The sequence below is a fragment of the Ammospiza nelsoni genome, chromosome 3 (assembly GCF_027579445.1).
Source record: "Ammospiza nelsoni isolate bAmmNel1 chromosome 3, bAmmNel1.pri, whole genome shotgun sequence".
Lineage (NCBI taxonomy): Eukaryota > Metazoa > Chordata > Aves > Passeriformes > Passerellidae > Ammospiza > Ammospiza nelsoni.
Genome location: NC_080635.1, coordinates 89,365,047 through 89,392,608, shown reverse-complemented (window position 1 = coordinate 89,392,608; position 27,562 = coordinate 89,365,047). Strand labels below are relative to the sequence as shown.

The 27,562-nt window shown below is 38.1% G+C and overlaps 1 protein-coding gene across 3 annotated transcripts in view; it reads left to right on the top strand.

Moving 5' to 3' along the window:
- Positions 1-27,562, top strand: part of BMP5 (bone morphogenetic protein 5) — a 57,110-nt gene that overhangs the window by 7,863 nt on the left and 21,685 nt on the right. For all 3 annotated transcript variants that reach the window (XM_059469429.1, XM_059469428.1, XM_059469427.1), the window contains 2 exons: positions 16,975-17,167; positions 22,967-23,115. In XM_059469429.1, the coding sequence (XP_059325412.1) occupies positions 16,975-17,167; positions 22,967-23,115 (342 nt within the window). The remainder of the gene's footprint in view (positions 1-16,974; positions 17,168-22,966; positions 23,116-27,562) is intronic.

Below are 27,562 nucleotides of genomic sequence, written 5' to 3'. Positions count from 1 at the left end.
TCACGGTAGGGAGAAGGTGAATGCAGATGGAGAAAGAGCAAAGAGCATGATAGAGAGAGATAATGTACCAATGAAAGGCAAAATTAGCACAGGTGTGGGTTTCTCCTCTGAGTGAGCCTTGAAGGCAAAGGGAGCCCTTTTCTCCCGAATCCCTTGTGGCAGAGCAGCTACCTCAGCCTCCCCAGGCACTTGGCTTCTCAGGCAAAACTCTCCATCCTTGCAAAACAAATGCAGCTCCCCCCAGCCTCCGGTATGTGTGTGCCGGGAGCACACAGACGGGCTACTCACGTTAGCAGCCGTAAATAACTTGGGAGCCGCTTTTAAAAACCGCAGGTTAAAGGATGAGGGCTGCCATGACGCACACAGAGGTTGAGATCAGAGGAGCAGCTAAGAGGGGTCAGGAGAAACAATGAATCCCCTTGTTCTGAGTCATATTTATGAGTGCTCCATTGCACCTAAAGTTCATATTTATTGGCTAGGCCATGGGGTTTCCCTATTTGCTCATCTCTTAAAATAACACCCCTGGTTAAAATTTCCTATAAAACACAGAAATGCTACAGCAGGCAGAACTTGTCAACCCTGACAACTACATTATTTAAGTTTGTGGGTGGGGTACACCAAGCAAGAGCTGGTTCGTGTTTTGTACTGAATTATGAATTTTTTCTATACAAAACGCGTGACTGTAATAAAAGTAGAAAAGGAAAGATTTTGTAGCTCAGCTTTCCACTCAGAAATTTCCCAGTCATTGAGAGATGCTCCACGAGGTGAATTTTGGTGTTTAGTTCCCAGCTCTTTTTGAGCAATTATTCTGGTCCAATAGATCAAGAACCTTGCTTTATTAACCACTACTATACCACTTAATACACATGTAGTATATGAGGCACATGCGGTACCTTACCAAAATGTGGTTCTACTTTTTTCCCACTGTAATTCAAGGCAAACTGAGGCAAAAATTATTAATGAGTCAAAGCCTAGAAAACTAACCAGGGCAGCTAGTGCTTGTTCATGATATGTATTTGTAGCTAATAACCAGTGACTTTGCAGAAGCAAAGTGCCACATCATTTTCTAATTCAAGGAGAGTCAGGATGAGGAAGAAATTTGTACAACTGAAATTTCTGTAAGGTTTATCCTTATCTGACTTAACAATATTACTTATTCAGACTCCATGAGAACCTTAAAGTCTTATCCAGCTTTGATGATTCTGTAATTATATCCCTTTGTTGACTGGGTTAATTAAATGGAATTGTTGTTGTTTTAATTCCTTAAGTATTTGACTGTAGTCAAATTAATGAAGTTAGATTCATATGATTTGTTAAAACTGTACCCCTATTCCAGAGTAATTATTGTAAATTAAAATAAATTTGGCTAGGCATACCCATTTAAAACAAAAATGGAGGGGAAATACACATGGGGTATGCCCCTGTAAGATATTGCAAAATAAATTTAAAAATTCATTTTATTGGACTTTTTTGATTGTGAATGGCATAATTTTTGGACTTAGAGGTGTTAAATTCTGTTCTGAGAAAGAATAAAATTCTGGAAAAAAACCCTATTTCTGTTTTGTTCTAGGCCTTAGAAAAAAAAAGGGCAGGGATGCTGAATAAGCAGGGACTCTGAATTTGGAGCAGTGGGCAGATGGTATCTGATGGTATCTGGTGCCTAGAGCCATGAGATTCTGGTGGCACAGTTTTTTTCAAAACACCAGCTGAGAAATTGAAGGAGTGGGAGAAGTGTGGATGATATCGCTGTGGGAGCAAGTCCAAGCCCAGTGTACAATCCCATAACAGCTGTAGTCTTTGGGGTGATTTAGGATGGTGGAGATCCAGCAGGAACATAGCTCTGGGAAGGTTGTTCCCAAGGTTAGCTCAGCTGGAATATTTGTCAAAAGCTACAAGTCATAACGTGCCAGTGATCCCGAAGATTAATTTGCTGCTCCTGAACAGGTTACCTTGCTGCCTCATACATGAAAATTAAATGTATGCAAAGGTTTTGGAGGGAGTCAGTCCCACTCCAGCTGAGTCAGAGAGTGAAATATCAGAGCAACCTCATAGGAAAATCCTGAAGAGCCTCAGATAGACAATGAAAACACTGTGCTTCTGTTTTCCAGTCCATAAAATGAGGATGGGCAAACAATCCTGAGTTCATTTTCTCTTCTGTGCATTGCCATTCTTTGAAGTTGCAGAGGACTATTACAGCTTTTGTGTTTTACTCTGGCTGTGTGCTCTGTAAAATACTTTGCTTCTAAAAGCCTCAAAACACCTTGCACTTCATCATGATGATCTCAAATGTTATTTTAGAAAGGGCTAAAAAGGCTCTTCTATAAGGGTAACAAGTTTGCTGTTCTTAAAATACAGTTTACAAAATAATGAAAATGAGAAAGAGGCACTGGAATGTAAGCACCAAAACTGAGATTTTTGTTCTGGTGCAATGAAGAGAGGAAGTGTGGCTAGCTTAGCTCTTGTTCTCAGAATATAGGTTTGTGTGTCTCTGAGTCATGTGTGCATGCAAATCACTCTGTGTGCATGGCTTTGTGTATGTAATATAGAAAGCATGTAAATCTCTTCAGTTTTAGTCACTGGAATTTTTTCCTCCTTAAATCATAATATTCTTTCCCATCAATACTATGTGGCTTAAACAGCCCTGACCTTTCAAGCTGCCTGTTTGGACCAGTGTTTATCAGATGACCATTTGACCTCCTTGTTAATTGTACTTAATTACATCCTGTTGTAACATTTTGGAATAAGGAGGCGAGTTTATGGATCGGCTCCAAAGACCGAAGACTAAAACTGCAGCAGAATTCAGTGGTATGAAGTGCTGAGCAATCTTGTAGTGAGGCTGATGAGAGCTGTGGCTTGTCCAGTCGATGGCAAAATTAGGTCCTTAGACCAGTCCTTTTCCATTTAGGATTGTTGGTACTTCTGTGAATAACGTCACACTATTTTTGCTTCTCCAAAGAGATCAAGAAAGGAGTGAGATATCAACGGTACTGCAAGGGCTGAAGTTCACATTTGATGATATAAAAGAGAGTAGCCTCTGTTTGCACAAATGATATCTCTGTAGTTTTCCAAAATTTCACAGTTTTTAATGCTTCCATAGAATTGCCAGTTCCCATGAGTTTTTTGAGACTTAGATAATATTTGCTATGAGATTTTCTGTGCATTGATGATTTATGAGCACATCTAAGGTATCATTAGAGATCAGCAATTATCCCCTGCAGCTGCAGAAAAACAAAAATGAAAACAAATCAACATCCAGAAAGAGCTGCAGTTCTTGAAAATGGTCAGTCTAAAGGCTCAGAAAGCAACTTCAAGCACTTCTTATTTTACAATGCTTTTCATATAGCTGATGGCTTTTGAAACACATGGCATTGACCATATCACTTCTCTTCTCTCTAGTGATAATATATATATATGTGTGTGTGTGTGTGTGTGTGTGTGTGTGTGTGTGTGTCCTTTTCTGTTGTTCCATAGCTTACTTTCCACAAATTTGTAGTAAACTTGATTTCCAAAAATACAGTAAGGAAAAAGGGAATAAAAGCTACAAAATTACCTTTACCAGGTGAAAATCTAGTCCCAAAATTTTAAGGCAAGGCAAAAGAATACACCTTCAATTTTGTTTTATTATAACAGTGATCAATAGACTTCTTGCAGAATGAAGTGCCACAAAAAATTAATTGTTTGTAGTTGTTAATTGCACATCATTATGGCATTATTGCAATGGTTTGTCATCCAGCATGAGTCAAATTCTAGATAAAAAACATAAGTTACTTAGGGCTGTGCTGTGAGCTCTTTGGCTGATGTAGTACTGCCCATGGTTGTCACTGTGAACTGAACACTACTGTGAAAGCTAAAACTTTGTACTGTCTTTCATGTAGCAAAGGTTAAACCTATAGTTCAACTAGACACAATTGCTTTACATAGTTAAATGTTTTTTGTGTATTGATTTAAATTACAAGCCTATGTGATTAAAAATAAAACACAGAATTTGCTGGATGTCATAATACAGTATTCAAAAGATCATAATTTTTAAATCCTCTTGGGTGCTAAGCAAGAGAAAATATACTTGGAAATATACAGGTAACTATGATGACATTCAGGAAGCACTGATTTACTTTTTAGAATTTTGAGAGTTAGTATAACGTGACACTATACAGTATTGTATATCACAGTAATTTAAAATTACACAATTATTATTTCAGAATAAACTATTTTCTTTAATTTTTTTGTTATCTCTTATATCCTATAGCTATCAACTATGGTTCTTCAAAAGGTAATTTTTTTCATCACTTCTTAAACTATTGAATTAATAATCATGTTTAATGAGGCCATATGTAATAATGAGATCCCATTTACAAGGAAAAACATTTTTAGATATATCAAATTTTTAATTTAAGTATATCTTAAATATCTTTATAATTTTATAAAATATATTTACATATATATTTTTCTATAGAAATATAGATATGTGTTAATACAAAATCCAGAGGCAATTGGTGTTGTGAAGTAAATTATAAAGACAGACATCACAGAATATTCAGAGTTGAAAGGGACTCACAAGATTGAAGTGCAGCTCTTGAGTGAATGGCCTATATGGGGATTGAAGCCCCAGCCTTGGTTATGTTAGCACCATGCTCTGGCCAACTGAGCTAATCTTGAGGCTGATTAGCTCAAGTTCATGCTGCAATTCATTGGGTCAGAATGAAGAGAGTAGATGTCATTAGGATTGACAGCATGTTGCCACTGTTTTGATTGCTCAGCAGTTGTGTTCTGTTTCCTCCATATTTGTATGTATTCCTTATAAACGCAAAATGCAAAAGATGTTTTATTAGGATGTTTGTGTGCATGGGAGACCTTGTCTAAAAGGCATCCATCACTCAACTGGAACCAGTACACAGGAACACTCATGAACTGAAGTCTTGGCTCCATGGGCACAGCTGCCAAACTAGTTATGACCTGTTCATGCTGTATTTACAGTACCATCTGCTGCTCCACAGTAATGAAGCTTCTTTTATTAACATATCGCTGTATCAGTAACATTATATCATTGTATCAGTAAGATTTACCACAACCTCCATTAAATCATGCTGCTTCTCCTTGTCTGCAGGTAGGGAGCTTGTTTTCATCAAAATGGGAATGAAAGCATGTGTCCAAAAGACGAGGCTGTGCTGCTTCCAGATTGACAAATGGGGTTTTTTACTTTTTAAGCCTATTCCCAGAGATTAGAGCAGTTGTCACTTCCAAACTAGTGGAAGCAGAGGTTTAGCACAGCGTGGGCAAAGGTTGATCAGCTGCTACGAAATGCATGTGAAATATTCTTAGTGGTGTGATATTAAAAAGATTGCAGGTCAGGTTCCCACTCCCTGCTCATTCTTACCTCCTGCTCAGAAAGACACCCAAGTTTTGTGCATCAGCTCAGCCGAGTACAAGAGACCATCTTTGCTGTTCCAGAGAAGTGTTACACCTACAGCACAGTTGTAGATACCTCTACCATTGGCTTAGGTATTGTGTTTGTAAGTAACTGTGTGGGGAATATGAGAAATGCAGTCCTAGGGGGAATAACACTGAAATGCAGAAATATTACAAGCATGTCCACAGTCCTGGGCTACCAGCTCTAGGTGGCTGTGCCTGAGCCAGGGACAGATGATCTCCTTAAGTACCCTCCAACCAGAGCCTCTCTGTGACTCTGTGACAGGGTAGCTACAAAGAAGAGGGACCTTACTCTTGTCTTGTACATTGACATCAATCATTGGGTCTCTTTCAGAGAGGAGTGATGATCTTGCATCAGACAATTGTTGGATGAACAGTACTGTGTGCTCAAAATGTCATACTTTCTACTTTGGAAATTAGTTTCTTGCTTGTTATGTAATTTTGAGCCTCTTGTGTCTCTCTCCCCAAGCCTCCAAAAGAATCTACTGTGGGGAATCATGACCTAGTGTCGTGTTACCTGGAATTAATCTGAGCTCGTCACATTGTTTGTGAAGATTGCTTTTCCTTTCCTTTGGCATTGCAGATGTAGTGCTGGATGGCCAATCCAGAGGTATTTTATTCACTAACTATTGGTGAGTTTCTGCCCAAAAAAAGGGTCAAAAAGATAATTAGCTTTGGTAAATTTTAAGCTCCTTTCAGGGAAAAAAAACCCCACAATTTTTTTCCTTCATTTTGAGAGGACTTATTCCATGTGCGGGTGAAATTATCTCTATGGGCATAAATAATGGTCAGATTAGACTGACAGAGCTACAGAGGAGAGGGTACATTTTGTATCTGTATTAACAAGCTGTTAAAACCACAGCCAGATCCCAAAGTGGCTGTTAAAACCTGCCATCTGAAAGTGCCATTTCTCACCACCCCAAGCCAGTCTCCTATCTGCTCTTCCTCCTCATCTTCCTCCCATTTTCTTCCAGTGCAATGTCTGTGAGGTCCTGCCCCTGCAGTGCTTCTGGCCCCGTTGCTCTGTTTCTCAGCACCACCTCAGGCTCTCCTAGGTGGCTCCTTGGTGTTGGACAACAGCAAGAGTGTGCTGGACAAACCTGCAAAACAAGGGCAAACAGACTATAAAAGATGAAGCTTAGTCTCCTTACATTTTTAATTTTAAGGAGATGGCTCAGTGTAGTGATTAGCCCAGTAAACATTTTTGCAACCAAAGTATAAATCAGAGGACTTCTGATTTTATTTGAGCCAAGCTGACAGAATAACTAAGTGCACGGCCTGTTAGCAGCTATTTTTTGCAACTGCATTTAATATCCTGTCTATAATATAGTCCGGCAAAATTTTTTTATTTTTTATATGTAAAGAAGCCTTCTTCTACTTTCTAAATGAGATGTTCTTGAGGGCTTCCTTCTTTATCCTTGTTACAGCTGGACTGTTTTTATGGAATGTTTGGTCAGTGTTAATGGGTGTGGGTAATATTAAAATACTCAGATGTGAGCACAGAGTAAGCAGAAAATATTGCCTATCCAGTCATATCCAGCTTAATGTTCAGACACAACTTCCATGGAAGCATTTCCAACAAATTCCACAGCAGAAAAGAGATGGAGTTTATTAGACAACATGAGTGAATGGTAAATGGTAGAGTGGCTTGCCACCTCTGGCTGGAAGTGAGCAGAGGGTTAACATGAGCAGAAACTAAGGAGATGTGAGAAGATAGAGTGCACTTTAATGTTTAGCTTTTCCTCCCCTGCCAGTTGCCCTATGATGATATATGCCCTTTCACCCTCCTCAGAAGTTATGTTCCATCTGTATACTTTTACAGTGTCAAAACAGTTATAACTTACACCTATTTTCTGACCATTGGATCCCAGAAGTATAACTTTTGTTTCTATTCAGTTGCAGCTGAACCCGAGAGGGATCTTTTTTTCTGTCATTTGTTAACCTTGAGGTTGTGTTGATCTGACATCCTGACTTTCACACACAGTCAGAAACCTGGCAATAATTGTTAGTTTTCTTTGTGCTGATCTGTGATTATAGAAAAACAGAAATAAATGTGAGAAAAAATGGAAGTCTATTGACAGATAGTATCAAAATTTACTGGTTTTGTCAAAGGTGAGGCAGAATAGACATCTTTGAAAACAGCAGGCAAAATTAGCAGCCTGAAGTGGTGGTGGTGGTGTAAGGATTAGCTAATTTATCAATGCATTAGCTCAGAACTACGTAATAGAGGGATCTTTGTGCAGTTCTTTTTTTCCAAGTAAAGATTTATTTATCACTGATGAAACTGAACACAATCAGAAATCTAGTGGGTTTAGATTAACGCATGTATTTGTGATTGGAGTGCCTTTGTAATATGGTGTATCTTAAAACAAAAAGAAAACCACAGGGTCCTTATTTGAGATTAAATAGCACATATGGCCAGTTGTATCTTTTGCTGTGCTTTGTGCTACAGCTGAGCAACTGGAGTGAAAGATTTGCATTTGTCAGGTTGAAAGATACAGTGCATTATCCTGTCAAAACCATGAGAAAAAGGAGATCTCGAGGAATCACATTTCCAACTATCTTTTATGTTACGATTGTGATAGTACCCAGCCTTAGACTCTCAAAGTTCTGTTCACTTCTAGAACTCAATCTCTTTGTCTGGTTACTTCTCCTCTTGTTTTGGCCGGGTTCAAGGCAGCATAAGAAAGGCAGGGTGTTGCTTTCCCACTTATTTTGTATCAACAACTGAAAGCCTTCCAGCATTTAATTATCATTGGACCAGCTGCAGTGCAGCACTTGTTTTGACTTGTTGAGCAAGTGCATTTGACTTGGAAGAAGAGTAGATTGAATGAATAACACATGTTTAGCAATGAAATTTTTAACAAGACATTGGCTCTTGAATGAAGATCAGCAATTTCATTAAAACTTCTGCTTCACTCCATAATTTAATGTAAAGCAGCAAGAAGGTATCGTGGGTAATCTCACAGTGTCCAGATCACCTGGGAGGTTGTGTGTGAGAAAGCCAAGCCCAGTTATGCCTCTTTGATGGAGGCGTTCCTTTAGGTATCTGCTTATAATAGTTGCTGGCAGGCACTGTTACATGGTTTCTGGGAACTCTTTCCTTCTCATGGTGAATGCTGGAAGCTTTTAGCTATTAACTGAGTTCTAATTCTGAAAATAATTATTAGGAAAAAAAAAGAAACTTATCCTTTTACATATTCACTTATATATTAGCATGGGTGTATAACTTCAATTTTTTACCTGGGTACTGTCTATCACTTACTAAAGTGAAACATTTATTTTTAATTTACATTTATTTATAAATGTAAAACATTGCATGCACAGTTTGAGGGGATTAGAAAGTAGAAATCGCATAATTTGAAAGTCCACCTTAATATTTTAGTCTTTACACTATTTGGAGTTTCTGAAATGTGTGTTTTGTGAATTGGCAAGGATCTATGAGATCTTATTGACTAAAATAACAAAATGAAGAAATGAACATTTTAATAATAGAACAGCACTCTCAAAAGATGTAATACTTGATTAAAATACATTCATACAGTCTAACTTTTTCTTTTTTTATAAATTATGGGATTTTGAAATGCATTTCTTTGAGGGTTAAAGAGAAAAAAACAATAAGTGAAATAATATTTGCTTTGAAAAAAGAAAAAAGGCAATCAGTTTTTGTTGGTTTGATTTTTTAATTGTGCTTTCTCTTTTCCTTCTTGCTTTATATTGCCATTGTTGAAGGTGTTTTCATTGACTTTATTTTGATTTTAATCACTATGCAATTTATACAGTTCAGTATGTCTGTTCAATTATAGAAGGGATGTTGAACCACTAAAAATTTGGATTCAATAAGTATTGCATTTATTAAAACTGTCACTAACTGCAAAGTATTTCATCAAACAATTTTCAGACTGCCTCTAATTTTGGTAAACAAAGTAGGAAAATATCGCTCATTGATGTCAGTACCTGACCTGAAAATAAAGAATTTAGTGAAATAACTAAATTTACAGCAGTGTATCTAGCTTCTGTACATGACTGATCAAACTTTATTCTTTGTGTTTTGAAAACAAAGTTTCATGTGAAAGTAATTTACATTATTATTTCAAAACCACATCTGTAAATATATAATTACTTTAAATACAACCAATATAATAATAATAAATGCAGACAAACTCAAATAAAAAGTGCTGCAATAAATCACTTTTTAAGAAACGGAACTGTTGCAATGAAAAAAATTCTCCAGACTTGCCCTTTCTAATTAAGCAAAATCCCCACTGATAAAGGAAACAGCTTTGCTCCAGCTGGAAGGGGATCTGAATGTAGATTAGGTTTCTGACAGTGACTTTCGTGTCTAAGATAGGATATGTGTGGAATGTAATTTGGGGACTCCTGTTTTCAACCTCTCCCTACATTTGTCATATAGAATCACTTATATTGAGAAAGGATCATTGACTCCAAGTATTAAACATTCACTGACAAGTCCACCATTTTGAGGGCTTCATTCTGCTCCCTGTACCTGTCTTCAGCCTCAGGGCACTGGCACCCAGAGAACAACTGGCCCAGCTCTATTAAAGGCTGAGACAAAGAAGACATCAGGAACTGCAGCCTTTTCCTCACCCTTTGCCACTGTGTTTTTCCCCACATCCAATAGCATGGAGATTCTCCTTTGCACTCCATGTTTGGTGATGTATTTACAATAACATTTTCATTGTGTTTTAAGGCAGTGCCCAGATTACATTATAGTTGGGTATTGGCCCTTCTAATTTTCTCTCAGCATAAACTCATGCATCCTTGGAGTTCTTCTGATTTCCTGCCCCTTCTTCCAAAGTGCACAAACTGCCTTTTTTTTTTTTCTGATTTCCAGCCAAATCTCTTTGTTCAGGCAGGCTGCTCCTCTTCCCCATTGACTGGTTTTTTGGCACATGGAGACAGCCTGCTCCTGGTCTTTCAGGTCTCTCTCGAGAAGGATGTCCATCCTTCCTGGACTCCTTTGTCCTTCAGTCTGCCTCCCAAGGGACTCTGCCAACCAGCCTGCTAAACAGGCAAAAGTCTGCCCTCAGGAAGTCCAGAAGAGCAGTTCTGCTGACCCTCTACCTTACTTCTTCAGAATTAAAAACTCCATTATTCTGTGTTTGCTGTGCCCAAGAGGCCTCCAACTCTACATCACCCACCAGTGATTCTCTGTTCACTAGCAGCATGTCCACCTTCCCTAGCTGAATCCCTCACCAGATGTGTGAGTGGGTTGCCTTCCACACATTCCAGGAACCTCCTAGACTGTTGTCTCTCTGCTGTGTTGTATTTCCAGCAGAAAACTGTTAAGTTGAAGTCCCCCATGAGAACAAGGGCTGTTGACTGGGAGACTTCTCCCACTGCTTGTAGAACATTTCATTTGCCTCTCCATCCTGGCTGGATGGTCTGTAACAGACTCCTACCAGGATAGCTGCCGTTTGCCTTCCCTCTGATTCTTATTTATAAGCACTCAACCCAGCTGTCACCATAATTAAGTTCTAGGCAATTAAAACATTCCCTAGTATAGAGGGCTGCCTCACTGCCTCTCCTTCCTTGCCTATCCCTTCTCAAGGGTTTATAGCCATCTTTAGCAGCACTCCAGTTGTGCAAGCCATCCCACCATGTTTCTGAGGTGAAAACTACTTCATCCTAAATGGAAGACATGGAGTGGGGAAGTTTTGTAGTTAAAATGCTCAGCTGAATCATTATGGTAATGTAAATAGTAAATGTCTAATGTCACATAATAAAAAGAAGTCAGGTGTGGGAACAAAAAACCCATTTCATTCTGATTTTGGACCTCAACCCCTGCATTTCTTCTCAGGATGTCCCATTGCTGGGTTACTGGCATCCTGGCAGTTAGGACACAGTCACTGAAATCAGCTGATAAGGATTGAACTGTCCTTTGAGCAAGGACTATCCACTGGAGCTGCAGTGGACCAAAGAGGAAATGTAAATAAACTCTTTTGTTCTGTTTACTGGCTGGTACAAGACAACTGACCCTGAACAAACAGAATTGTCTCTCCACTGACCATATCAGGCAGCCATCTCTGGTGTCCAAAGCAATGCTTTAAGGACAGGGGACTGTTTCTTTCAATTTCAACGTCCAACTCAAAATAGATTCCCTGAGTTCACATCAGGAAACTTACCATTCTAAAAAATAGATAAACCTAGTAAAGCAGTAGTGCTTAGAGAATTAGAGAATTAGAATCATAATCTGCTGCTTTTTTTTTTTTAATCACTACTTTGGGAAGTTATTTTTCTTCATTCTTGGACTTTAAAAGTTCCCCTGATTTACAACCTTTTCTAGAAGACTGTAATCCTCATTCAAAGGCCGATGAACAGGATGAAATGGCTGCCACTTGCTTCAATATTGCCTAGATTGTACATATTTAGGACTTCCAGGGTGAAAAAATGAAAGGTATGCTTTCCCAGATAAAGTGATTTTCTAAAGCTGATATTCATTTTCTACAAGCCAAAAAAGTTACAAAGATTAAAAATATAAAAATATATATTTTAGAATCTGTAATCTGGTCTCTCTTCAACTGAGAATGACATTCTTATGAATGTCCTTAACTTCTCTCAGAAGCACTTCATTGAAACACTTACACCTAGCATAGCTGTTTTATTTTGGGTTTTTAAAACCCTGTATGCTTCTCTAGAATCTCTTTCCCCCTTTCTACATACCCTACAAAACATTTGTTGCCTTTATGAAACAAATGATAATTTATGAAAGGTGAGTCACGCTAAACAGTCTCATCTGTGATACTGGAATTTGAATGAGAGAGAGAAGAGCAAGAGTGGGGTAAACAGCTATTTGATGTCTGTCTTTTCACAGTAGCACAATAGCTAATTCCTAGGGCCTCTGACCTTTCAGTGTCCTGTAACAGAGTACTTGCATTAATCTGTTGCTTATCTGTCACCTACCACATTTGATATTTCCAGTCTCTGCTTTCAATTATCAGTCATTAGAGGCAGCACTGAGTAATTTCAGGAGAAAATGCCTGGAACCTTTGACCTGTTTTGGTCAGATAACCACAAGTGTTCACTGTAGATAAACTATCATTTCATTATATTCAAGATGTAAATGAGTGCCGTTTGTAGTGTATCAGCTTACTGTAAACTTTATCACCTTGGAGTGATTAAAACTGACTGGTTTACTTAGTACTTATACAAAGAATTTAGAGTCAAACAGCGAAATTCAGTGAGATTAATGTAAATGACCCTTTCTAGTTATACAGGTCTGTAAACCCTCCATTTTGCCTTGGAACATAGATTTAATAGTTAAAAAGTGACATTAATTTGATTAGGGAAGGTTCACTGTTTGTGAAGTGAGTTGGGATCCTGGGATGTTATATTGCAAAATCAGCTTATTATAACATGTCTTTCAGCATGTGTTTGGTTTGTTACCCATTTGCCAAAGCAGCTTTCACTTTTCCCATGTGTCGCAGCCACACACCAACATCTTCAGGAAAAGTGAAGCACATATCAGTGTGGAGCTAATCACTAATGAAGGAGCACATCTAATAGTCCCTTAGGCACTATGGCCTAAACTCATTGCTAGCAGTTTTTATATTTTTTAAGCTCAGTCAACACAATCAGATATTTATAACTGAATTTCTAAAATACTGATTACTTGTTATACATCTGTGTAAGTGCTTTTGGTGTTTTTTAGTTGTTACTTTCTTTCCCTCATAAAATAAATAGTTTTGTTAATGAAAAACAATGCATGATATTTTATTTTGGTGTAAAAGAAGACCTCTTTTCCAAAATACCTTTTTAAAATTTGACTTTTTTTCTTCTTAGAGTTGGATTTAGTGTTAATACAGTGTAAATGTTTCATCAGTTTGCCACGTGGGTGGAAAATATCATTCTTTCCCATCTTACACACAGGTGTTTGTGATATTCCCCTGAGCCATGACTTGTCTGATGTAACTGTAGTGCTGCATATATTAATTTCAGGTGGTATAAAAATGCCATTTTTAAAAGTCAATGCTAAGAATCCTGACCAATGAGAGCAAAGGAAGATTTTTTTCATTTTTTTTTGTAATCAGTATTGCCCCTAATATTCTATTATCTTTTACTTAGAAAAATTCTATTCCTTCAATGATTAAAAAATACTTACTGATTTTCTGTTCAACTGGTTTTTAGATGCTGTGATTTGTCCCACAGAAATGCATTTTGGCATATGTACTGAGCAGGGCTGGAATGGCATGAGAACTTTCTGAAAGGACCGAATACTTGAAAATTTTAACCTGTGTTTTTCAGGCTGCCAGTGTTGAAAAGCTCTTGCCTGTGAAATAAAAATATTTGAGAAATGGTGCTTCCCTGCACTTCATGCTATTTCAGCAGGACAAAGGACCTGACAGATACCCTACTGAGCATTCACAGTCTTGCCTGACAAGGCATTTATTAGATGCAGAAGGGACCAAGATTTGTGTATTATTTTCAGTAATAAAATATTCATTATCATTAAATAGTATTTTACTTTTTTAACTTGTCTACCATTCTAACTATTGGTCATTATTGTAACATCACCATCACCTCTTTTTTTGCAGTCTGCTATATAATGCAAGATTTTAAGTTCTCTACATTTGTATGCAATTTCTTTTATTTTTTTTTTGCTTTTTACATTGGCTGATATAAATTTGCAGATAGACATTCAGGGTTCACGGCAGAATGGAACCTCCTTGGACTCAGGGAGTTTTTGCAGTGATGTTCAGTGTTTCCTACAGCCCCTCGCTTCTGCAGACTGTTGCTGCTCTGAAGTCCTGGCCTGCCTGTAAATCCTGTCTCAAACCACAGAAATTTTGAACTTGTGTCCCTTTCAGATGACAGTACTGCATCTTCCTTGGGTATATATGTGGAAACACGGATAAATACTATCTATGTGTGTTGTAACAATTAATTTGAGGCCCCCCAGAAAGTGGCTGTCAGTATTCTTTCAGCAGTTGAGTGATCCTGAGAGATCCCCACTGATACTGTGAGGGGTGTTGTGGAGGCTTCTGTCCAAACTATAACATATAGGCAGACAACTACTGTTTCTAAACTAATGTAACTAATTAGAAAGTACTTGGTAGAGACTAGATGAAAGGAAGCTTAAAACACAAATAAAAATCAATTTGTCTAGTATCTGTCCAGTAGTAGTGGCATTTAAACCTTTTATTCAGTGTTTAATTATTCAGTATTTACTCATAGTGAGTAGTGCTTAGTTACCCATGCATGCTGGTAAATACTTTTTGAAAAAATACTATCCAGAGACAGCAGAAAAGTTTGCACTATGCCAAGTCTGTGTTAGATACAGTTCTCATTTGAAGGTTATTGACATATCTGTTCCACGACAGTTTTGAAATGTTCAGTTATAACCTCAGGAACTTGGAGCAGACTCTTTGTACTAGAAAAAGCCCTCCCGGCTCAGTGCTTTTGCATATGCTAATCTCTGCCAAGCTCCTCTGAAATGAAAGGCTTTACATGGGTATTTAAAAAAAAAAGCAAACAACTCCCAAACCCTAAGTCAGATCTCTGTATGTGTCTCACGGTTTAGAACCGGGCAGTGGAGCTGCTAAATAGACTGTATCCTGTTTCTCTTCAGTAGCAGCCCATCCATCTTCAGCTACAGAGCAGCCAGTTTACATGCTTCTGCTGCTTTTCTGCTTTACTTTTTCTGCACAGCGTTCGATGGCAAACCCATGTAAGCTAAATATGCACTTGAGCCAAGCAAACCTCACAGTTAGCAGACAATTTTCCTTTTGTCAGCCAGGAGAAAGTTCATTTTCACTGAAGATAAAGTGTTCTTATTGCCTATATATTTTATTTTTTGTGGTGCTTACGGCAATACAGACTTGTATGTAAAAAAAAAAAAAAAAGCTAATGAAAGGAAAGAGGGTTTGGATTTTTGAAAAGGTGACAGGAAAGTGCACTGCAAAGAATGAGTTACATGACCACAGGTGACTTAACTAGTAACTACTGCTCTGAAAATAGTGTTAAATACTTTTTATTCAATAGCTCCCACTTTAATATGTCCATAATTATACCCTTATATGTCAAGCCCAAAATTATTTTTTTACCTTTTAGTGGATTTCTATTTTGTAAGACAACATATACATTATAATAATACAGATAGTTATGTTTATATAAAAATTATATAATTATATGTGCATGCAAACACATACATATTATGTATGTAGAAAGAATTGTTTGGGAGGCATATATATATAAACATGTAAGTATAAATATTGTAGTAATTTACACATTATTCATACATGTAGCATTTAGTAATGCAAATGTGTGCTTTTTCAGAACAGACATTGTTCCTCCCTCAGATCTGAGGACTAAAATGCAGTAAAAGAGCTGGGGTTACAGAAGAGAGTGTTTAGGGAAGCTGAGTGCAGCCATAAATGTTTAGTTGGTTATCTAAACCAAATCCCAACTCTGTATTTTAGACTTTGTCCACCATCAGTTAAACAAAGCATGTATGTCACCAGGCAGGTAGAACTTTCCAGAAGACAGAAATTCTGTCTTCCCACGGAGCACAGCTTATTCATAGGTCAATGATACGTTGTACTCTGTGGAAGTGGAAACCATGGATCATTTTCCTTTCCACATCCCTAAAATCTGAAGGATGAATCCCATAAGGCGATCATCAGCCAGTACTATGTCCTGTAGTTTCCGTTGTCACATAAAAATATATATTCCATTGCAAAAGTTGCTCCTAACTGAGAATCAGAACTGCAGCAGACAATGGAAATAGACCCAAACCAGTTATAAATTAAAATCATCTGGTTTGTTCCTCTTAAAATTCTGCAGAAACCTCAATTAAGCAATCATGAGGCTTGCTTTTTTATTTTAAATTGTGGCAGTGTCAAAAGCAGTGGGAGCTGCACCTGCCCACCAAGAACAGGTTTGAAGGGACTTCTCAAACCAGAATTGTACCTCCTACGCTGCTGGGGTGCCAGAACCACTTGGCCCTGACCCACAGCTCCTTCTTCTGACCACTGGAAAGATGACGTGCATGCCATTAGAGTACAACTTGTGTTAATTTATATGACTTAACTGCTTCTTAACTATACAGTTGTTGCAGTGCAGTTTAGTACCACTTTTATTATGTTAAACAAAAATAAGCTGCATTCCTCTCATCGGCCTGGTTATTAGAGGCAATTAGTGTTTTTCAAAGTCATCTATAGTTCTGACATTGCTATTGCTGTGCTTATGGCTACACTGAAGTCCTAAGTCCTTTCACAGCTTTTAGTTTGTCCATATTTCTAGTTGCTTTACAACATGCCCCCTTTCAGCTTTTTTTGATATTCTTTCCACTCCAGCTTCTGGAATTTATATAAAAGCCACGGAGGTTTTTTTTCCTTTTGAACTGAAGATACTGGGCTGGTGGAATTTCCTTTAACTGGAAGTATGTCTGGGCTTGTGGTTTTATTATTTGCACAGTTTTATATTGTCATGTTTGTTAACCCCCGAGCAGAGGGAATGCTCCATTCATCATGGGAAGTGGGCATTGGTTTCAAGTCTTTAATTTACATTCAATTCTTTTTCTCACAGTTGAAAGGGACAAGGACTTCTCCCACCACCGAAGGCACTACAAGGAATTCCGCTTTGACCTGACTCAGATCCCGCACGGAGAGGCAGTGACAGCCGCCGAGTTCCGGATATACAAAGATCGGAGCAACAGCCGCTTTGAGAATGAAACCATTCAGATCAGCATATATCAGATCATCAAGGAGTATCCCAACAGGTATCCCAATCCTGGTGTGGACTCATCACATGCTGAATTCCATCCCCTTTGCCTGTCTTAAGCAGCGACAATATTTGATCATAAGCGCACACCTGACAAGGCATCGTTGCTACCGCTGTGGCTTGTGCAGTATTAATTCTTAGGAAACAAAAGCAAGCCCTGGATAAGACTAAAACTTACCTTAAATGTAATTTATTCCAGGCTTATGTCCAAGTTCACCAAATAATCTGCCGATGCACAGAACAGGTGAGGGTTCATTCTCTGCGAGCAAATGGATGAGTCCCGTGCACAGTCCAAGTGTCTGGGTTTGGGAAATGCAACATTTGCTGACACTGAGGTACTGCAAGCCAAGATTCACTTAGCTCCTTAGAGGCAGAAACACTGTCTAACTTTGATTACTTTTGAAGAAGTAATCACTTTTTTGCTTGTGTTTGACAATTCTGCAGAAGGCAATTAAAAGATAAACTCATGCATTAACTTTAAGATGACATGTGCATACTTAACACATGCTGCTCACCATAACTGAATACTAAAACAAATCATAGAATCATCTAGGTTGGAAAACATCTTTGAGATCGAGTCCAATCATAAACCTAACGCTGCCAAATCCACCAATAAACCATGTCCCTAAGTGCCACATATGATGTTGCATGAGCAAATCCCTGAATGGATTTTGCAGAGCTCTGTGTATGACATATTTCCAAGACTCTACAAGACCTCAGTAAATTAGCAGATTTCACCAGGCAAAGTAGCTAAGTACCTGAAAATTATGATTGAAAACTAGTATCAATTCCAAGATGCTTCTGAAAAAGCTACATAGACTCAAAATATAGGGATTGAAATTAAATTGGTTCATGTCTTTTTTTAGAAAATGGCGGGGGGGGGGGGGAAGTTCTATTTTAAGATAAGCAAAAACTCTTCTTCATCTTGGAACTGATTTCTATCCCAGGAAGGTCTGGCAAAACCAAAGAAAATGTCAGCTTAAACTTGCAGAGTATTTGGGAGGAAACAAAAGCCTCATCACAAGCTAGCTTGAAAGCTGAGCCAGAATTCAAATCTCCTTTCTGCCCACAGAATCTAGAGCTTGTACCCTCCAGGTCAGATCTCTGAACTCCAAGTTATAAAATATTTATGGCAATAAACAGGGATTCATTTTATACCAATGGAATCAACAGGAGGGAAAGCACTCATCCTTACAGAATACCTTTTGCTTTCTTAGTAAATTTGGGGATGAAGAAAATAGTATTGGGTTTTATTTATTTTTTTTACCTCTACCTTCAGCTTCCCAAAAATTCTTTTGACATAGGTTCTAAAAGAAACTTATTGGAGGAAGGAATGAAGCAGGGAGGAACAAACCATATCTTTTTCAAGAGCACAGGTCAAGGCTAAGGTGATGAAAGCTTTTCACCTGAGAACTCAGATTTTTTTGTGAACTAATGGGAAAAACTATTTGTTCTAATACTTTTGATGTTTTCCTTTTAAGTTCTTGAATATTTTCAGTTGGTGGTTTGTGTTCTATTTTATAGAAAGCAAAACTGTTTACCACTCAGATGAATATCACAGTTATTACCTGACTTGTTCAAATGGCAACTGCCTCTGTGAAGGCATTAAACAATGCTTTTGATTTCTTTCAGTGCATAAACAGAAATTTATAAATGCTTTATATTTGCATCTACAATTATAAAAGCCCCATATCCTCTAATGGAAACATGCTGCTGAAAGGAGGAACAGACAATGACACACCATGCATTTGATTACACCAGCGTAACTACAGAAGCTTCAGATGTAGACTAAGTGTTTCTCTCCTAGTGTTGATTTTCACAGTTTCTGCTAATATGTAGGGATATTATAGGCAACTGCCTCAGTGGAACAGGACAGGAGAAGACCACAAGCTCTTCACTGTTCAAATTAGAAACAATAAAATTTTTCCACAAGCCCCTTGCTGTCTCCAGGTAGAAGAAACCTCAAGACAAGCTCCCAGGAATTTTTATTTTTCCAACAAAACCACACCTTTTGTTTTGGGGCCAGACTTCACTTGCAATTTTCTTGACTTTATCACCTCAGGTTTATTTGACATATGTACATTAGGTTTCAGGTACAAAATTTTTAGAAGCTGTAACCACAGAATTGGAGAAGGAGAGAACTTTGAAGATGGAGAGGCACTGGAACATGTAGCCCACATAAGTTGTGAATGCCACATTCCTGGAAGCTTTCAAGGCTGGGCTGAACGGGGCTTTGAGCCACAAGTCCTAGTGCAAGGTGTCCCTGCTGATGGCATGGGGCTGGGACCTGATCATCTTTGAGGACCCTTCCAACCCAAACCTCTCTCTGATTCTATGATTCTGTAATATCCCACAGTCCTCACTAGTGACATTCCACAACAAAACTGCTCCTGCACCCTTTGCTTTGAGCAGGACACACGGGTGTCTGACAGGACTCTGCAATCCCAAACACAGGCCTGCTGTGCTTTCAGGCAGGGGTGCCCAGGGCCCAGGGTTTCCAAGTTGCATACTAAGGATTGTGCTGTAGGCTCAGGCATTCTGTCTCTATGGCAGCCTGGCTACTGAAGTGTGTGTGTTTAATTCCCTTGGAGTTTGCTGAAGTTCCAGTCTTTGGGATTGAAGTTTTTTATTTGGTCTAAGGAAATGTACGGCATGGCCCATAGCAGGCTGGCTTCCTATGGAGCCCTGCCATCAACTCCTACCCAAGTCTTTTCTCAAGACAGAAGTATATATTGTCCAATTCATGCCAAATCTTGGTTCATGATTTGGTGGCAGCTAGCCACTAATTCAAGTAAACTCTGAGGGCTGTTTTCACATTAGGGAATGCTCAAGTGGCAATAAGATACAAAAGCCAGTTTCCAGAATGAGGATGGAGGCAAAATAGCATTATTGGGATGGCCTATTACACTGTAATGATTATTTGATCTGATCAAGGACTGTTCTGGCTTTCAAGGAACATGCAGCAGGTTTGTTCCACCTTTTCTTCCTTAAGGGTCCCAGGAGATGTGGAGCTTCTTAGACGTTCTGCCTTCAGTCTCTTTGCTGAAATTTTTTACTGTGATAGCATTTCTCCTTTATAAAACTGATCATTGGGGACCAGACTGAAATCACTGCCCTAAAGAGCTTCTGTAAAGGTACAGCCAATCAGCTGCATTCTGCATTTTGGGCTATTTACGACATAATGCCTTGGGTTTTTATTACGTGTTGTGGGCTATATTTTAAATAGAAATACATTTTAAAATTCAGCCAAAATTTGCAGCTGTTTTTCATTTTAAGTGTGATTGCACAGAATAAAGGAGAATTTTAAAATTAAAAATGTCACAAAATATGATGGGAAGTTTGAATGAATGACATGAACTAAGGGGGGAGCCCTGATGCTAGAGTTCCTGCTGCCTTCTCAGGGGTCAGGTTTTTACCCTGTATCTGTATCAATTGTGGAAGAAGTTGTTATTTTCCCTGAATTTTTTTCCCTGAGTTTTACAGACTTTGAATTTCTCTAGTAACATGCTGTTGTTATGTGGGCTAAATTACTAGTATTGGTCCAGATACATTTTCTCCGTTCTTCTATGTGCTCTCAAGAGCACATAGAAGTGCATAGTTCTGGTTTTCTCTAAGTAACCCCAACTCATTTTCATTTCATTTGCTGAGGTAATGAGTAAGAGCAATCTGTCTCTTTAAAGTGTATAACCTTAGCCAGGTCACTGTACTTGCAGGGAGACAGACAAGTAATTGAAATATCAATATCAAAGACACTTTAGTTTGAGTTTTTGCTGCAGTACAAAGTAATAAAGTCACATTGAGGAAAAGTTTGTCCCTCATAGGCATTTCTGGGCTGGACCATTATTAGTGCCTTATTCTGATTTGGCATGGGAAACATTGTGATTTTGTGAACCTTTAGTACCAGTCCTGGATTTGGAATGGAAAGACTCTATATGAGAAAACAATTATGTATTCTAGGAGGAGAAAAGACAAGTGTGGAAATATATCACTGTGGTATTGTAGTATTTTATATTCCAAACACTTTTACAGTTTTCTATTTAATCTACTGAGTGATGCAAAAGTATTTCTAAATAAAAATCTCAAAGACTATTACAGTCGGAACTTTTCACGTTTAAAATTCTGATAAAACTGCATATTAGAGAAAAAAAAGTTGGCATTTAAGACTCCAGAGGGTACTATTTATGAGCTTGTGGTATGTTGTTAATTTGTTCAGAGCTAGCGTAGCAGGTCAGGCTCTTTTGAGTTGTAAGATTTTCTTCATGTTAACTCCAGAGGGGGAATGCAGGTTTTCTCCTTGTGTGGTCATTAGCACAGTTCTACTAGAACAGAAGTGATAAGAGCCCATCAAAAGATTATCCTTTAACAGAAGAAAAAAAAAGGCAACTTGAAAAAAAACCCCTTTCAATTCCTTTTTTTTTTTTAATTACTTCCTTTATAATTTCTGAGCTCTTTAACCTGATTTTGCAGATAAATCTCACATATAATTAAACATATGCTTGTCATAGTTCACTTGGTCTTATTTTCTTCATTATTTAGCAATCACAGTTTCAAAACGTGCACTTAATGCTTTTTTTAGTATCAGACATTCTAGGTGCATTTACTGTGTTTAGATCAGACAGGAACTTTCTAAGGTGTCATTGTGATCAAGCATCTAAGAATACAGTGACAAGACACTAGCAATTTTAAATCCCCATTTTCACACAAAGCCTGTTCTGGCTGGTTGTCTTTCCTCTTTAAGTGTGAATTCATTTTGCCTGTAAGGCAACAGTACAATTTTCAGATCTGTGTGAGCCAACTCTGCCTTTAGCGGACTTGTACAGTAAAAAATTAGAATGAAACATTTTTTCTTGTATCTTACTGTTTTGACTACTGTTTATGGCATTAAAAAATAGGTTTTTATAACTATAGATTTAGGTTTAAAAGGTTAAATGGTGAAAACAGTTTTTAATAATGCATGCTGCTTTGTAGAAGCGTGTAAAATGAAACTGATGAGAGTTAAATATCTTGGGTTTAGTCTGGTCATTGTAGTAAATTATTTGTAATACAGATGATGATCTGGAACCAATTGTGTCATGACATATGTGGAAACAGAACAAGTAAATGACCCATGCAAAAAATTTAGTAACACAATTATACTAACTCCCCTGAGCAGCCCTTCTGAATTACTGGAAGATTTCATGGGAAAAAATTTGAAAATATACCAGGGAACTGAGGGTTAAAATGTAATAATTATATTATTGAATAGATATGTAATTTCTGCTTTGATATAGAGACTTATTTTCTAAACATCTGCAGTAATAGGAAACGGTCTGAACTGCCATCTATTCATGTTTTGTCATAGGATACAGCTGCCGTCACATGTTATTAACAACAGACCTTTTTAGCAACGCTATACCTCTGAGTTTTAATTGAAATTGGGAAGTGATTTTGTCATTTTATGCTGGAAAGTTTCTAAAAGTGAATCTTCCTGATGCATTCTAATGTTGAGGAATGAAATTTTTTATACACGGCCTCAATGATGTTTTTCATGTAGTTGTATCAGGAAGTTGTATTTTTCAGATTTTCCAGAGCTATCATTTTTTCATGCTGAAGTTCATTTCAGAAAGGCCTCTTAGGGGAAATACCTGTATTATATTTACCAACTACCTGTCAGCTACAGCACATGCTGTACTATGTCATAATGAGGATATGTCAGAGGATTATTAATTTGGACTCCAAGAAGTTATTGTCAGCAAGAAAATTAGGGACAAAGCTAATAATATTTGAATGCCTTAAATCCCGATTTTCTTTAATTTAGGGATGCAGACTTGTTCCTGTTGGACACAAGGAAGGCTCAAGCTTCCGATGTGGGCTGGTTTGTCTTCGACATCACTGTGACCAGCAATCACTGGGTGATTAATCCACAGAACAACCTGGGCTTGCAGCTCTGCGCTGAAACTGGGGACGGTAAGATCCAAACTACAGATCCCAAAGCCTTGTGTGCTCTTGTCAAACCTTGCTAGGATCTTTCTCTGGATGGGTGTTTTTTACCTTGACTGGGTGACAGTTCATTGAGAGTTTGTAAGCAAATAACACTAATCTTGTCCTGCAGTTGATGTGGTCTGCAAATTTTCTATTATTTTTAATTCTTTAGAATATTGCAATTATAAAACTAACTGAATCAAGTGAAATTGGGTTCAGGATAAGGGCTCCTATATACAAAATTAAGATCTATTTTAATGTTCTACTACTGATGATTAAATTCAGGAAAGTCAGATTTGCAGAACTTCTTCTGCAAACTTCTGCGGAATTCTTCTTGGGCTGAAGCATAGAAAAAGTTATAAAATAAACCTCAGAGCCATTCAAAAGATACAGCATCTGTTGATACTGATGTTGAAGCAAATTTAACAATAGGGTAATTTGGGAACTGGTTTTCTTAAATTTGAAAAAGAAAAAAAGATTTTTTTAAACCTTGAAATGGTTTAAAAATTTGAAATCTTGAAAATTTTAGTTAGCTGAAAATTAGAAAAAAACACTATCAAAACTGAAGTTTTGAGCTGTGAGGGTTTTAGTACAAATTTACTGGGCTACTGCATTATTCAGAGTTATGCTCTTCATTAAATTTGAAAATGCATCTCAGTGCAAAACAATATTTTTAGAAGAAATGTTCTTTACTTAGACTTCTTTAGAAACTAATAAAAAGAGACTTATATACTGTTTTTTCTGTGATGGTTCACTTAATCCATACCACTTTACAAGCAAACTCAGATTTAACTCTTTTTGTCAAAAAGCTTTTTATGTCAGAGGTCAAGGGATCTATGATGCCAGTTAATCTAAACCTTAGCTGACATAATGTTAATGAGTAGCAGAAGAAACCCTGGTGTAAGGATTAATATTTTTTTTTTTTCTTCTTTGTTCTGGCTACATTTTCTCATTGGTTTTGATCTAAATTCTCCCTCAGGCTCAGCTGGGCTGTGAACAAAGCGTCTCATACTTTTTCAGCAAGTGCCCTGGCTGCTGGAGAGCTATGCAGAAACTGGGCACGATGCTTCAGAAGAGAGCTGGCAGGCTTGCACCAAAGCTCATGGGCGTTCCATCTGGCGTTACCTTATGGTCAGAGCACAGCCAGTGGGCAAGGGGGCACCAGTGCAGAGCAGAGCACGCTGCTGCCTTCGCCCCGCTCCTGAGCCTGGCCTGCGTGGGGAGCACATCTCTTAGGCAGCCTGGTTTAGTGAGGCCATTTTAAAGCTCTTACAATTCTGGGGAGGTGACAGCTCCGTCAGGAATCCAAATTAGGTGGGCTGGCTTCTGGCCAGCTTTCCTGCTCCAGAATAAACTCCATCCTTGACTTTTTTTTTTTTTTTTTTCCAGGAGATTTGAACACAGAAATTGTTGAAAATTAAATATCCATGAAAGGCATTCATTAAGAAACCCTGCAACCAGCAATTTGTTGGTTCTAGCCTCAAAATTACATCCGTTTGGTAAACTACAGGAAAGTTTGTATGGGTAAAAGGAAACCTTTAGGTTAATACACTGAAGAAATTGTAAAAGAATAGCTCATGTAAATATTTCCCCTGTCCTACTCCCAAGATTGGAAAGGTGATAGATAATTTTCTATTTTAAATTCCAAAGCCACAAACAGCTTTACCTTTTGCACCTTACTTATTTGGCTTATGAAGGAATTTGCCTTTTCCCTCACTTTCCATTCCCTTTTTCACTTTATTTGTACAAGGAGTCAACTTCTAGGGACTAAAGTTTTCAAAACTATAGGATAGACCTACGCTACACTACTTCAGCTTAGCACAAGCAAAATCATCCTTTCATGCTCTTACAATTTTGCTCTTAAAGCTTTGATTATTTTTATTGGGTTGCTGTTACTTCTGGAAGCTATTAGAAACACCAGCACTTGAATGACACGTTTGTGTACAGATGGAACATGAATTTTTATACGACTCAGTGTGTAGTGGACTCGGTTCGTAACCCAGAGAACCCCACCCACCTTTCCTCCAACCAGTTCTCTGAGAGAGCTCGGGGACTGGCTCGCATCAGCAGAAAAACCTTCCCTTGGCTTGAGTGAACTTCAGGCCATGCAGGTCTGAAGCACATTTCTTTGTGCCTCCAGCTGTCAGCCGAGTTTACAGGAGGCATAGTACTTCTGTCCCCATAACTGGAGAGGTATTTATGATAAAACCTGATCCATTAACCTTTCTGTTGCAACAGATCATTAAACTAAATGGGATTCTGGTAAGTAAGAGGATCCCTGATTGAGTTATTCCAGTGCTACACTGGGGTCCTGGATAATCAAGTCTGTAAAAACATACTAATTTTTAGATTTATTCATGCAGCCAATATGGGGAACCAATGGTTGCTGAGACTCCAGGGTGCTATTATATTGTTATCACTACCATTAAAAGTAATCTTTCTTACCATCATCTATCAGAGACATTTTTTGGCAATTACTTGTGTATATTTCTTTGCATCCCTGAAGATGGTGCACAAATAATAACAATAATGTCTACATAAGGAATAAAAAGAAGTTTGTAACTAATACAACAGTGTGAAAAGAAAATATTTGGAAAAATGTCTGGTTGTTGTAATTCATATTTTTCCCCCTTTGAAAATACTGAAAAAAGTACAAAAAGCCACATGACACTGGAATGTGTTTTATTTTTTCTTTAGGACAGTATTTGGTATCATACGTCTCATTTTAGCATGAAATGTAGACTTTTTCTCTTAATGGGACATTTTATTTTGAACAGTAAGAATAAAGGTTTGCATGACACATATGGAAGCTGTCAACATATAATGCACTCTTTCCCTGGGGCTGTGGCAAATTAAGGATCAGGTTTTTTTGATTCTCTTTTTTAACGTATCCTCAACATTCTGCAGCATCCCCTTTTGGCTGATTCCCTGCTTTTGACACCAAAACTCTCTGTCATGATTCAAATGAGAGGTGATCCTTTTCACGCTGATGGATGCATGGATGTTGGGTGAATTGCAACATGAAATCAATACAGATGCACAAATAATTTCAAAAGCTCCACGCAACCTCTTCCTATATATATATCACATGTTTCCTAAGTCTTAAAACTTGTTCTAGTGGATCAGCACCTTTGTATTAACATTTAGCATTTTTATAAGTGGACATTAGCAGTGATCTGAACATCACTATTGCTGAAGTGCTATAAACAGCTACAAGAGTAATGGTTTTTCTATTTATGTCATTGCTGAGGAGAACCTAGAGTTGTTTACAGAGAATGGGAGAGGGACATAATATGCAATGTGATTGGTGATGATCCACAAAATCAAATGGATTCCAAATACACAGCTCTCAACACAAGATCCTGAGTAGCCCCATTGTCATATAGTTCTGTGCCTTTTATTAGATCACTGCAGCTCTCACTTATTTTTCATCTACCAGCACACCAGAAGGGAAGAAACTGCTGTCTACTTTGAAAAAAAAAATATTAAGATTTCTGTTACCACATAGTCCAATAGAAGGTTTCTTTGGGCTTTCTTGTTTTTTGAGGTGGGCAGGCAGCAGGAACCCTCAGTTCCCTGACTCTGACTCTTCAAGTATGTTCAAGTATTTTTTTTCCCCAGAGCAAAAGCAAACTTTAAAAGAATAGGTTACTCAATCCAAGTGAAGCCTGTGGAAGGCCGATTCCCCCTTCAGCATGAATTTGGGTATGCTCTGATATGTGTCCCCTGGAAGGGGGTTTGGTTCTTAACCCCACATGCTGCATGAAGGATTGGTGAAGTTCTTCTCCAGAGATGTTGGGGAAGAAACTAAAAAACATAGTCTCTGTTTTCTACCCTCTCTTCCTCTTAGCCTAGATCTTCCAAGGTCCCTCTCTTCAACTAAGCCTTCAGAAAGGCAGCTTTCAGTGTGGCATGGAGTGGCTGGTTTGCTCTCAACAATCTGTGGCAGCACTCTGGCCTCTTCATGTACTTGGCTGTATATTTGTTGTTGTTTTGGCCTCATCATTACCGCACTAAATGTCATGAATTTATCCCACAGCTGCCCCTAGACCACCTTGGCCATGGTAGCTATCAAGTACTCTGGAGGATGCTGCTGGGTTGTTACCTTTAAACCTCTTGATGGATCTGGTATTTACGAGGCAAAGTATGAGGAGCAATGTCTCCTCCATTACTGTCCTTATAGTGGAGAAACTTAGGAAATATGTATTTATATTGATATATATATATATATGGGCTTTGGCAGGCAATAGCTCTGACTGAATTCTGGGCCATCTGGAAGCCATATAGCCATGTTAGCACAGCACTGAACCCGAGCTAATACATCCTGCCCCTCAGCAGGTTTTATTAGCTTGGGCTCAAGCACCGCCTAAGTACAGCTACATTCATTTCTGGTTCAGAGCTGACTTTGGCCAAAATTGTACTAGTTTTAAAT